The following is a 14,296-nucleotide window of genomic DNA, read 5'->3' as shown; positions in this document are numbered from 1 at the left end:
CGTCAACTGGGGAAAACTTTGGGATGTACTGCGGAACTAGGGATACCTTTACACCTGGTCGCCAATCTTGAAGTCCTGTATCGCAAAACCCACGGGGTTGCAAAAATCGATGCAAAAGGCTGGAAATGGAAATGTCTGGGAAGGAGGAATTACCGTAGGTGGAATGAAGATCACTAACCTACGATACGCAGATGATACTACCCTCCTAGCCGCCTCAGAAAGCCGAAATGATACTTTTGCTGGATCGGATGGAACACATAAGTGGTGAACTGGGCTTGAAGATAAACAAAGAAAAGACTAAACTGATTGTGTTCGACCGAACAATTAAACTGGAGCTCACTGGAGCGTTAAACCTTGAAAAAGTAGACCATTTTAATTACCTGGGCTCCAGCATCTCTAACACCGGCTCGTGTGATTTAGAAATCCGTCGTAGAATTGGAATGGCCAAGGGCGCCATGGGTCAACTAAAAGGAGTATGGAAAGATAGGAACATCAGGAACCATATCAAGCAGAAGCTTGTCTGAACGCTCATATTCTCCATATTCCTTAATGGAGCCGAAACATGGACGCTCAGAGCAATCGACCGAGAATGTGTGGACGCGTTCGAGATGTGGTGCTGGAGGAGGATGTTACGTATTCATTGGACAGCTATGAGAACTAATGTGTCAATACTCAAGGAACTCAAAATCTCAACTAGACTTTCGACCATCTGCCTACAGAGAGTCCTTGAGTATTTCGGCCATATTGCCCGGAAGAGTAGCGACAATCTCGAGAAGATAGTCATCACCGGCAAAGTCCATGGAAAAAGACCGCGCGGACGTAGTCTGATGCGCTAGTCGGATCAAATCCGCACCACTCTTAATAGCAAGATGCATGAAGCCATCCACGTTTGCTGAGAACCGGCACCGTTGGCGCAATATAGTCCGAGTTAAGGTGATCCACGGGTCACGGCCCTCAGCATTGAGGACATCGAAGCAAGGAGGAGGATGGAAATAAAAAACATGCAAACGTGTATTAAGCGTGTTGAAGCAATGACTGTTGGCGCGCAAATGCGGGGCGGGAACCGCGGGAAGCGCCGGCGACGCTCGCGGCTGGCGCGGGGAGTGAGTGACAGCGTGACCCGCGCGGCTCGGCGCGCTAGAATTACGATAAGTGTTCCGCGTAGGCCGTGGCGGTCACTGGTGTCGGCCAGTGTTTTTTTTATTAATACACTGTATTTTTTTACTGGAATCTCAACCAATATAATATTTTTGTCCTTATTTATCAAAAAATCTAATAAAACACAAACATCAATTTGTGCCATTTTATTATTTTTAAAGCGGCCTGGAGGGCTAATTCGTTGTCGGACAACTGGTGTTCGCCATGGCGTTCAACGTGTTAAGGGTAGCTATGAGAATGTCATCATCATCATCATCATCATCAACCCATTACTGTCCCACTGCTGGGCACGGGTCTCCTCTCAGAATGAGAAGGATTAGGCCATAGCCCACCGCGCTGGCCAAGTGCGTATTGGTAGACTTCACATACCTTTATGATTTGTTTTTTATAAATCTCTCAGGTATGCAGGTTTCCTCATGATGTTTTCCTTCACCGTTTAAGCAAGTGATAATTAATTTCTAATACGCACAAAAATTTGAAAGTCAGAGGTGCGTGCCTGGGATTTGAACCTCGGACCCCTCGATCGAGAGGTCGCGTTTCTTAACCACTAGGCTATCACTGCTACTAACTATGAGAACGTGCGGTGGTTTAAATGGGGTTGTAGTGACCAATTAATCGATTCATCACGAAGGCATGTTATTTTTTATATATTTGTTTTACAGGTGGCGGCGGTCAAATACTTCGTGACACTCTTGGCGTGCCCAGCGCTTCAGAAATTGATGACACAGACACAAGTATCGTGCTTTTAGCCATGGAGGAAGACATTCGTATTTTCTTTTGTTTCAGAATGTTTAGGTCCAATATCGGATATAAACAGCTTGAGAACTCAGTGTTGTTTAATATCAATCGAATAGGTTAGCCGTTTGTTACTTCTATGGCATTAAAGATGAAAAGGAGAATTACAAATTACTTTACTTACCTTCATCTTACCGAAGCGTTAAGTGTTAAACGCATGGAATTAAATAAACTTTATTAGGAAAGCTACGTTGTTATCATTTGTAGTAATCAGTTTAGAAGCAATGACCTTGTCTTTACTAGCTCATAGCGTAATTGGATATTTCATCACACTTCCGAATCTGTAAGACCTCGGACAAGGACAAGTTGAAATTTATTACACAAACCTGTTCAGTCATAGCGCTCCAGTTACTGCCTACGTGACAATACAACAATAGTGTGGATTGTGGGTAACCTTACCTTTGGTACTTCTATTTGGAACTCAAGCAGGGTCGCTACACAGGGAAAAAATTCTAAGTTTATGCTACACTTTGCTTATGGACAACTTTAGCAACAGATATTAAGATTATATAGGACATACAGGTACAGGACATAAGATTATATAGGACATACGAAAGTTTCAAACTATCGTGTACCACGATAGTTTGAAACTTTCGAAGATGCATGAAGTCTAATAGAAGACGCTTGCAATGTATACATTAATTTAGAATTCTTTAGAATAATCTGTTTTACTATTTTTAAAAGTAGATAATAAGTATGCTGTTAGCGTCTAAGCTGGCTTGACCAGCGGCCAAGGTTGCTAAATTCAATCGAGAGCATTTCGTAGCTTTATGACAATGAGTCAGCTAAAAAGCAAAGGTCGTACATACAACGAAAAGACACTACGTTCAAAAAGTTCCTCAGGTTTTTTTTTAACTTGAATGATTAGAATAAGAAAAATCAATTTGCCAGGAGAGTTACGAGTTACGACTCTAACTACGGCGCTGATTGCAGTATCAATCTGTCGTTACCATCCAAAATCCAAAATCCATCACATTCTGAGAGGAGACCCGAGCCCAGCAATGTGATAGCGATGGGTTGATGGTGGTTTATACACGCTGAAATTACGAGTTGTTTTGAAATAACACTTAGGCACTTCAGATTTTATTTATTTGTATAAAACCTTGTAAGCCAACCGGCGTGTAGTTCGGTGTTAAATACACGGGTTAAGTGGTAATTATACAACAGTGAGATCCTAAACTATTCACTTGTCCGTAAAAGATAAAAGGTCTGCAAACAAGACCTTTTTCTGTCTAATCACAGCAGTGTTCTGGTTTGAAGAACGTTGTAAGGGCGAGGAAACTTATCCGCAGAGCCGGATTAACCTTAAGGCAGAGTAGGCAACTGCCTAGGGGCCCAGGATCGACAGGGGCCCACTGCAGACTCCGTACTAACACGCAGCCAACCCGCGTTGAGCACGCATAGAGCCTGCGTATGTCTGAACCCGCCCTTAGGACGTCATCCATGCCTATATCGGGAATTGTATTCAGGAATGTGGGTAGAAGGCAAAAAAAAAAAACATTATTTAGTCAGTCAGAATAGGTAAGGAAAAGGGGCCCGAAAATTGTATTGCCTACAGGCCCATACAGGGTTAATCCAGCTCTGCTTATCCGAGGCGATCTAACTTAGTCCCAGGCATGACAATGGTTCTGTTTCCGAGCTATGGTGTGAATCTAATGTTATCTAGGGTTGATTGCGGATGTCCATGAGCGATAAAAGCCACTTACCACCACGCGGCATGCATGCTATTTTCCTACTTCTACACTAACAAAAAGTTACATTGAAATATTTGTATATCTTAATTGGAATTACAGGAAGGAAATAGAATGAAGGTCTGAATTTATAATTAATTTTTAGTAATATGTAAAAAAATAATACTAAAATAAGAACAGCACAACCCTACCTCAGTAAACTCGAGATGCGTGAGGTCAACTTTTAACCGCATGTTTTTATTTGCAAAAGCTATTTTGTCATGCCAAGGCGACTTACCTACTAATTGTTAAAAAGCAGTTATTTAACTGCTGTCGCTGTTGCACACTGCGTACATATTTAGATTAACATCATTTTATAATAAACTTGCTAATTTTGTAATATCACAACATTGCTTTTATTTTTTAAATGTTAATGATAATGTTGTACAATTTGTAACACTAATTAGGCATAAATTAAAGTTATTTCGTATTGGAGAAGCACGGAGTACAGTTTCGCTAATTATAAATAAGTACTTTGCGAGCAATGGGCCGGCAAAGGGTTTAGTAAAGGTAAAATTATATTAATGAGTTAATGCAAACATAGAATTCAAAGGATATTACTAATGACTTAACCGAAGAAGAAATGACTTAAGGCGAAGAAGATATAATAAAATGTAGAATAGTAATACCTACTTGAATAACTAATAAATAACTTACAACTTTATTAGTATCTATTACAAAAAATTGCGAATTACCTACAGTCAAGATACGAATTTAACGTATTTACATAAAAAAGTGAACACAGAGAGATAGATCCATAATTATTATACATCCAAGATAATTCGATGTAATGATAAATGTTACCAAATTCAGTTATATAAATTTTCGGAAACTACTGTTCTCAACTACAAATTGCTATCGCCATCTAGTGGTGTATTGTTAAACTATAATGAAAATTCTATTAGTTATAGATCCATAACATAGATGGCGTTATTTCCGGTATTTTACTGATTTTTGAATGAAATGAAATTTTAATTAAATAATATAGTAAATAGTCATCATAATAAAACAAAATTATGTATTCTTAATTTTATAATATCCACAAAAAGCTACAGATTTCGAATCATAGAAATGACAGCTACATTTTTTAAGTAAAAACGGTATTTACACCAATTCATTTGCAGTTGATTACAGATGTCTATGAGTCACAGACCACTTCTCCTTCTTCAGTTCCATAAAAAATGTGGGTATTAACATATTTCAGTTATATATAGGGTGAATTTTTCAAATAGGCCTTCAGAGCCAAATCCAAAACTATAAGGAATAGCGCAAAATGCTGATAGGAGTTACGAGGCCGATTTTGATAACAACTAAAACTGCATCATTAGTTTTTCAAAATATCTTTTTCCCTAGCCGGGAATAGAACGAGTTTTTTTGAAAAAAAAAAAACACCCTATCCACTATCAGATAGTGTCACTTATAAGGATCAAATTCTGGAAAATGATAAATGACAAAATAAAAGAGAAGCCTCATTTTTAAGAAAATCTTAAACTTTTGTCTTGAAGGTCCATTTGAAAAATTCACCCTCTATATTTGAATTATCACTGTCAGGTCCCATTCTATTAAATCCATTAAATTCACTTGTGGGTGGGAATGTCATCTCATTACATTTAGTTCATTATCACAATAGAAATTAACTAATTATAACTATTTGTCATTCCTGTTCTTCACTTTCACTGGTACTCCCGTCACTCTCACTCTGTGACTCCGACTCCTCGCTGGATGACTCCGAGTCGTCACCTCTAGCTGCCTTCTTGGCCATGATCTCTTTGAACTGCCGCACTGTTATCTTCCGAGGCATGATCTCTCGTAAGAAGTCCAGGGTGTCATCCTCTTGGACTACGTCCGCAACATGCTTATATTCGAGGAAGTTTCCTTTGATGTTCTTGTATGCTCGTTTTGCGAGGTCTATCACAAATAATTCCTGAAAATAAATAGTTGTAGCATGAGAAAACATTATTCACAAAATTGTATGGGTATTGAAAGTTAAACAGGCTATGAAAACTATTATTTTTTTATATTTAACCTAACGATAAGGCAGACGGGCTACCTGATGGAAAGCAGTCATTGTCGCCTATGGACATTTGCAACACCAGAGGAGTCGCCAATGCATCGCCGGCTTTGAAGGAGAGTTCTTTTTACACCCTTGAAGAGCCCCATGTCATATCATTCAAGAAAGTCTGCTAAGGACTATTATATAGCTCAGCAATCTTGCCAATAATATGGTCTTATTGTAAAACTGGAATATTACAGATCAGTGGAGTCCACCAGACATCTAAAGTGTGTATATAAAACTGTAATATTGACAACTCAAAGAGGTCATATACTGGTCTAACACTTAGTGGGCCTTGGGTTAGATCCCGGGTTAGACAAATGTCTAAATGATGAATTTAGCTTTCCTATCTGGGTCTGGATATTTGTGTATTGGTCTTTGTATGTGTCCTTGGCGCTCATGACACAGAAAAAATGCAAGTGTGAAAAGTTTTATTTATTTATAATAATATTACGAAGATATATTGGATCTTAGAAAGTATTGCACTATGTGATGTACACGGTAACTCAATGACCATACAACTGTAATTGCTACAAAAGTCCGTTGCGAATCCCTTTAACAATGCACCAATAAATTCGGAATTTAAAAAAATACAAATAAAACTTCACCAATCATAGTATAAGAATTATTTCGCTATAGTTTCCCACGTGTAGTGTAGTGTACAACGGATCATCATCATCTAGGAACAACATAGAAGCAGTTAATAAGAAAGGGAAATTAAGGTACTCACAGTTACTTTGGTAACCAAATATAAGGGTTCCGGGCCCACTGCGTCGACTTCTGGGGAACTTTTCATAATAGTTTTAACCCTTGATAAAGGCAAATGCAGATCTTTTTCAGATTTTTGTGTAGTCATTTTATATTATCTTGATAAAGCTTCTTATTTAAAAAAATAACTAGTTCGCTTCGATTTTCGCTCGTTTTTTAAACTTTGACAATTGATAGAATTTGACATTAGTGATGTGCATTATCAATTACGAAAAAGATCGGTACGTACTCCTAACTAACTCGGTAGCTATCGAGTATGTGCATCCGTTTAAATAATTCGCCAAGTACGAGTCGAACCCGTACATGGAGGCTTCCGTACTACCATTAATTTTATTCATTTTCAATTCCATTTCCATTTTTAATTTCAATTCAATTTTTATTCATTTTATTATTTTCAACAATATTTAGTTATATGACACAAAAATAGATGGCGTTGGGGTGATGATGAATTATACGTAAATAACGTATAATAAAATTAAAATAACTATATTAAAATATGTTTTACGGTTCTTATTTGTATTATAATACCAGTAATAGTAGTAAACGGATTGTAAAAATTTCAACTGTCTTCCTAGTACGGTTTAACAGTTAGATCGAAAAATGCCGAAAAATACTAGTTTGTTATATGGAGACCCCCTTTAATATTCAACTTTATTTTATTTTTAGTTTCTACCCTTTGGATACGGAACCCTAAAAATTAATATTATTCCTATTTTATACTATAACTAGTTTTTGCCCGCGGCTTCGCTCGCGTTTAAAAGAAAATAATATGACATACGTAAAACTGAAAATTCGTACCTTCATTGGAACGAAAGTGGCGCCATCTGGCGAAAATTGGTCGTACCAACTCTGAAACCTTCGTGGGCTCATGGACAACAATTTTGCTAAAGATCATCACTTGATCAAATGCTTTATTTACGATTCAATCCTTACTAATATCGATTAAAATAATTGACTTTTTGGTCGAAAAGATGGATTCACCGATTAATCGATCTTAGATCACCATCCCTAGTTCCCATGGGATTTCCGATCCGAAATCCTATGTCCTTTCTAGGATCTCAGACTATCTTTGTACAAAGTTTTATTAAAACCGGATCAGTGATTCAAGCGTGAAGAAGAGACAAACAGACAGATAGGCAGACAGAGTTACTTTTGTGATTTATAATATTAGTAAGGATTAGTAAGGAATAAGGATAGTGCACAAAATTTTTTTTGGCAATACCTATTGATGTATAACTAAGAATTTACTATAATGAATGAATAAAAACATGGTCTATAGATTGTCTGCTCCAAAACGTCACATGATGCTAAAACAGATGTTTTAACGTTCTTGAGCTGAGCATAATAAAAATCCTAAATATGATGCAAAGATTTTAACGATCGTTACTTTATCAATCATTGGTAGATTTTTGTACATTGCTGAAAGTGAAATTCTAAAATCATCTTGCATCCTTATTAATGAATATGAATCTATTATGAATAATCTTCGAAATAGATGGACGTATGAACAAAACATGGAATTATTTAGATGCAAATCCGACCTTTTGCGTTTCTATATCGATTGTGAAAAGCGTTTGAAATACATAATATGATATTCGATTTTAAAGCTTTATGATGATTATTGACATAATCGATTAATATCATGTTAAAATGGAACATCACTAACTGATAAGGATATGTCAGTTTTGTTTTTTTGATTTCGACTTTCGAGCCTTGGTTTTCGACTTTTCGAGGAGGTTTTGAAGTAAACTCCTTTCGGCGTTATAAAGTTAAGTTTAACACTTTAACAGATATTTTATAATATTTTTATACGACAAAAGCTCTTTATTTTGATATTAATTATAATCGTTATAAAATCCGTTATTTGCAGTAAAGCTGTGTATTACATAGGTACAAAATATTTTGGTTGTTTAGTTGTATATGGGTAAATCTTGAATACAGGGAATTTTCAGAAATCGAAGTACCTACCTACAGTGTATAACTCAAAAAGATATCGTTTGTATTGAAGGTCTTCGGCATAAATTCTGCAATAGCTACTCAATATTATAGAATACCGGATGAATACGTTATATAGGACCCTAATAATTTAGTCACTAGTCAGAATTGTAATAAAACTGTAGTTAATTACTCTGCAAAATACTTATACCTAGAGTTAACAACGTCATTGCATAATGTAAGTATGTTTGCGACATGAAATCCGATTCGGTTTGTAACACGAGACTGACTTGTCGTCAGCAAAGCAACCTTTGCAAATTGCAGTTGCATTTGTTCATGCTTTGTGAATTTATTCACGGAAAGTATCATTTGCCATATTGATTATCTATCCATGTACTATATTGTTTAAGTAACTGTAATGATTGTCTGAATGTATAATAACTTGGAAAGAAAAGTAATAGTAAGTAGTATAGAAATGATCTTAACAGTTAAAAGGAGTGAAATAAATATACAGTTTTGGTCTTAATTCTAGCTGTCTTTATTTTCCATTTCCTTATAGAAAATACTTTTACGAAAAACAGTACAGTGAGCCGCCCGCGTGGCGCCCACTGGGGGCGCGCTGACTAGTGTCGCCCGGCGACCCAACAACATCCAATACTTACGTGAAAACGATAAATAATACAAAAAAATACTGATAGCGCGAGATCGAATACATCTTACAGGGACTTCTCGATTTTGATGAGTTCAGCGATGCCGTCGTACATCTCCTTGACGGCGTCGTACTCGGTGAGACCCATGCGCCTCTTGTTGGAGACGTCGTACACGCCGCCCTCGGCCTCGGTGTGCTCGCCGCGGGTGCCGCGCACCTGCAGATGGTACTTGGAAGCGACCTCCTCCAGCCTCGCCTTGTCCGCCGCCAGCTTGGGCAGCTTGATGTGCACGGAGGCGCGCACGGTGGTGCCCAGGTTGGTGGGGCAGAATGTCAGGAAACCGAGGCGGTCGTTGTGCGAGAACGGGATCCTCTTCTCGACGTCGTTGACGCCGGTCACGAGCCTCTTGTAGACGGCCTTCAGGTCACCGCCCATCTGCATCGAAATGATGCGGAGGTGGTCCTCCTCGTTGCACCACACCAGGAAGGTCTTGTTCTCGTTGTGGTAGATACCACGGCCGGTGGGCCAGAAGCGGCAGGCGTTGGCGGCCTGGAGGAAGCGGTCACCCTCCTTGAAGAGGAAGTGGTCGTCGATGAGCTGCTGCTGGGTCTGCTTGGACATGCCGGTCAAGGGGTAGAAGGTGCCCTTAAGTTCGCCCTCGAGGCCTGAAAGGGTGGAGGAGACTTTCTCTTCCATTTCCTTGTACTGGGCCTCGGTCAGGCAGGGGTTGAAGGGGTAGCCCTCCAGGGAGCGACCGCAGCGCACGCGAGTAGACACGATGAACTCGTTGGCGGGGTCCAGGTTTCCGAGAGTCTCGACATCGCCCCAGTTCTTTGCCGGATGCTTATCGGTCTTCTTGAAGCCATTGTGGTAGTCCTCGATGATGGGGTCGAAGATATCGGCGAAGACCGTGTACGCCTCGGCGTCCGGGGCGTAGATTCCAACACCCGAGTCTAAGTTCTCAATACCTGTAAAGAAACAATATCGATTTATAATTATTGATAGTGATTAAACAATGTATTTTTATAAGTTATTAAGTTTATTAAGTTTATTCAGTGTTAGTTGGATTGGGAACTAGAATATATTAGAGCTGATGAGCTTTGAGCTGAATGATGATGAAAAATCCCTACTAAGGATTCCCAGTCGATAAAATTATCGATATTTATGACGAAGACTAAAAACATCGATAAAATAAAATTATAACACGGATTATTATTGATAATACTAAATTATCACAAAATTTCATACCTATTTTCATGTTATTATATCGGTATTGGCTAAATATCGATAAGAACATCGATATTTTACCTTGAATTGGATCCCTATTCCCTAGTCCTATTACAGTTTTTTTGTGAGTGTGCGTAGCTAGGGTCCACGACCGCGCTGTATGAGGATGAAAGTTTTATTATTTATTCTATGTGTATTACGTGTTCTTTTAGCGGAAATTCGGCTGTTAGTAGTCATTCCGGTGCGTAACATTATAAATGAATCACTAAGAGGACGGTGAGTTGATCGTAAGCAACGCATCATTAACCTTCGTGTTTTTAGAATGGGTTATCCCGAAAACATAGGTACGTGACTTACAAAATTCTTTTGAAAATTAAAAAATATTTTTGATATTATGAACATTACTTGAGTTATTATTTTTACTAAGTCCTCATAGTTAAGATTAACTTGTGTGGCTTTAGAATGGGTTAACTCGAAAACATACGTTACTTTAAAAATTCCCTTTAAAATTAAAAGATATTTTTGATATTATGAACATTATTTGAGTTATTTTTACTAAGTCCTCAAGGTTAAGAGCAGAACAAAATACGATATCGCCTTTAGGATAGTAATAAAATATTCCGAAAATTATGATCTAAAACATGTGATCTTCAAGTCAATATCAATTTTAGAAATATTAAATAACTATTGTAGTATTGAGGCCATAATAATCGTTGCAATGAAAATGTTCTGGAAATGTTTTAATCTACCTTTATCGGGCATTATCTATCAATTACCTACAGCTGATATCAATCACTAAGGTGCAGTCTAAAAATTAACAAGACCCATTTATTTTATTTTTAAAACCGTGTAGGTAATTGAAGGATTATGTAAGCAAAATGTTGGTAATATTATATTTTTTAGTTAATATACTTATTTACTGCGTTTATACAGTTACTGAGTTTAGTGAGCTCATTAAATAGAATAAAAATAAAATAAAGAAATCGATACTTTCATTGAAGTAAAGTAGGATGTAATGCTTATATTTTTATAGCTCATATTTGATCTAAACTTCGAGTGGTTACACAATTAGAGACATTAAAAAACCGCGTTGCGTCTAACATAAACGTAAAGAACTCACCAGACTGGATGCAATCCAAGAGGGTTGATCCGAAGGAAGTCTTCTTGTTCTTGAGAGCATCGAACACTTCCCTGGTGAGGTACTTCTTCAGCAGCGACTTGGAGTCTGAGCCCTGGAGCTTGCTGAAACCAGCCTCCAATTTCTCAAGGGTTGCGGCGTCCACCATTGCTGCGGCTTTTCTGAAAAAGCATACATTCAACATTAACCCACTATACTCATAATACAACTTACGACTAAACAAAAATAAAACATCCTAACGCCTTCAACGCCGCACAAGTCGCTCTCGTACACATTTTCGTTAATAGAAATTAAATTTGAAACGAAATTAAAACGTTTCCCTACGAAAACGAAATGACGTTTGTGTGACGTTTTAAAAATAAATCCCGAACGCCGTGCCGCTTGCCGCTTCGCGCCACTTGATCGCATATTTTTTTAAATTAAAACATTAGGGACGTACCCACTACTTCCGGTATCGAGCGGATATGTAGCAAATCTAGCAAAAAAGAAAACAAAACATTAAAAAACAAAGCCGAACCACCTCAAATTTCGAAATCTATAATGCTGCGTCGTTAAATACGATAAATTAACGCACGTAAACGTCTTAGCGAGAAACAAAATATTATTCAAACAAGGTTTATGACTAAGATAGGTCATTTTAGCGTACATTTATTGGGAAAATTACGAACCGTCTGATGAGGTAATAGGCGAGAACAGCGCCGCCGCAAACCACAATGGGAACGGTGATTTTCAGTTTATAATTCATGATGATGGTTAACTATCGCACTAAGGGTAATAGCGTGAGGGTCTAGCGGCTGAGGGCGAGTGATGTGTCGGAACGGCGGAGCTGGAATTGTCGGAACACACCCAGGAATACACACGGTTTTTGTGGAATTACGTAATTTAGGTAGAGGTCGCCTTGGCCGCGCGCAAGTCGACGGATGTGTCAGCTCACTGCGCACCGTGCTGGGCCGCGGCGCGCAGCCGTGCCTCGGCGCCTCCCACTCGCTGCCCGAACACGATCGAGTTATCGCGTTTCTTATTACCTATTGTATTCACTTATGATTGCAGTTACTTGACCGCTTCGGTTGTCAAAGCCTCATCAAATTACCGTATCAGCTTATCTTACCCCGAAGCGCGTCAATGGCACATTCACCGGCTCGATGTATTACACATCAGTAGGATACATCGATTCAATCACAATGTAGGATTTATAGGCGCACTTTTAATCACAAATTGCTGTAACATTCAATTAAGACTGAAATGCTGATTTTCATTACCGCACATATATATCGATTCGACTACCTACATAACGCCTATAAGAGTCTAATCGAATTCTCATTGGAAAATAACTATAATGAAAATATTTTAAGGCATTAAGTTGCATTTAACGATCCTGCCGATTCAAAGTCCAATATCTTAACACGTAATGATTTCATACATTTACGTCATGACGTTAACGACCTCAAAATGAACAATCGTAAATCCATTTCACATCTCGTTAGTACCGTTTAAGATTTTAAAAACGATTTTATGAGGCAATTATTTTAGACACTATTTCATTTGAGGAATAAAAGTGAGAGAAAAATATTTCATGACGGCTTTTACATTTTTTAAATCACTTATTGCAATTGAGTTGACACTTATATGAATTTAGTTTCAAGAAATTTCGATCGATTTGATAATAATGACATTACTAGGCATTTTTGTGAAAATTCTGCACACATGGTATGCTAGTAAAGTAAGTACATCATGGCAAATGTAATGCATGTAACTGCAAATTATCATGAGAGACAATGAACATTAACACGTTTTAACTCGATGTTCGATTCAGAAAAAGCAGGCTAAAGAACGTATTTGAATACAAGTGGCCGGGAGACAAACGCCGGCCGGAGATACGCACCCGTCGCTCTCATCCACCGGTTTGTTTTCCTTGTTCTCTTTCGTTGCACACCCACCCATTTTCACAATACTTATAACGATAACTAGCCGCTAAACATGCACTAAATCACGATAAACTACAGCAAATAAATAAAATGAACGGAGGATATTAAATGCAATGATGGAATGGTATTTTGTCCAAATGAATGTGTCCGTGCCGGGTATGCGAGCCGGCGAAGGCGAGGGGTGGCCGATCGATGCGCGGCACGCGGCACGCACCACGCACGCGGCGCACGCTTCCCGCCCTTCCCGTGTCGCTTCAAAACTTTCCGAAGGGAACCTACCCCCTACCGGTTACCTTTACGCGCGACATTTGAATGCAGCGCCGACTTCGCCCGCGGAGATCAATTTTCGAGAACGGCACTTCATTTTATCTCAACAGCGTTAACCACATCTCGAAACGGTTTAAACGATCACTCGGATTACTGATATCGAAACTTTTGATGCGATGCGGCATTACGGTGGTGTTGCGGGACGGTTCGAGCGATCGAATTAAAATTGTAAGTCCACCGCTTACCTTGCACTAGAACAACCGTTAGAGTCGACTGCGAGGTGTAGAATGGTGGGAGCGGGAGCGCGCGGAGCGTATAGTCCGCTACGCCCCGCGCCCGCACCGCAGCCCTACCGCTGCCAACCTTGGCCTTGCCGTGATTCTCGGCCGGCCGCTGCAGAGCTGACGGGTTCCGAACGATCGTCACTACCGTTTACTGTACACATATCGATGGTTCTCATTATTATTTACGATAGAACCTTCATTTGTTGTCACGCCTTTGGTTTGGCAGCCGAATAGTTACAGCATTTATAACTCATAATTTAATTTCTAATAATTAATCTTTTGTATGCAAATAATAAATAGGGTACATACAATATGAGAAATGAATAAGCGTTAATGCCAGGACCATTTGAACATTAGTAGGTATAA

General features: G+C 38.8%; 2 protein-coding genes across 5 annotated transcripts; both read right to left on the bottom strand.

Moving 5' to 3' along the window:
• Positions 1-4,693: 4,693 nt before the first annotated feature.
• On the bottom strand, positions 4,694-6,690 carry Chrac-16 (chromatin accessibility complex protein 1). The gene is made up of 2 exons (XM_073083331.1): positions 6,467-6,690; positions 4,694-5,607 (listed from the first exon to the last, which is right to left on the bottom strand). The coding sequence occupies exons 1-2, from the start codon at positions 6,590-6,592 to the stop codon at positions 5,338-5,340; spliced, it is 396 nt and encodes a 131-aa protein (XP_072939432.1). The 5' UTR covers positions 6,593-6,690; the 3' UTR covers positions 4,694-5,337.
• A 2,263-nt stretch (positions 6,691-8,953) lies between these two features.
• On the bottom strand, positions 8,954-14,052 carry AK (arginine kinase). Of its 4 annotated transcripts, none has more exons than XM_073083317.1 (3): positions 13,892-14,052; positions 11,437-11,615; positions 8,954-10,057 (listed from the first exon to the last, which is right to left on the bottom strand). In XM_073083317.1, the coding sequence occupies exons 2-3, from the start codon at positions 11,600-11,602 to the stop codon at positions 9,156-9,158; spliced, it is 1,068 nt and encodes a 355-aa protein (XP_072939418.1). In that variant the 5' UTR covers positions 11,603-11,615; positions 13,892-14,052; the 3' UTR covers positions 8,954-9,155. The 4 variants fall into 4 exon arrangements, with proteins under 4 accessions (XP_072939418.1, XP_072939403.1, XP_072939395.1 ...); XM_073083302.1 differs by lacking the exon at positions 13,892-14,052 and adding an exon at positions 13,337-13,562; XM_073083294.1 differs by lacking the exon at positions 13,892-14,052 and adding an exon at positions 12,123-12,305.
• Positions 14,053-14,296: the final 244 nt, after the last annotated feature.

Source organism: Epargyreus clarus, unplaced genomic scaffold (genome assembly GCF_041222505.1).
Source record: "Epargyreus clarus isolate Ecla_fem2 unplaced genomic scaffold, WU_Ecla_fem_2.2 ptg000003l, whole genome shotgun sequence".
Classification (NCBI taxonomy): domain Eukaryota; kingdom Metazoa; phylum Arthropoda; class Insecta; order Lepidoptera; family Hesperiidae; genus Epargyreus; species Epargyreus clarus.
Note: the sequence above shows the minus strand (reverse complement) of the source record. Positions and strands in the feature narration are given on the sequence as shown.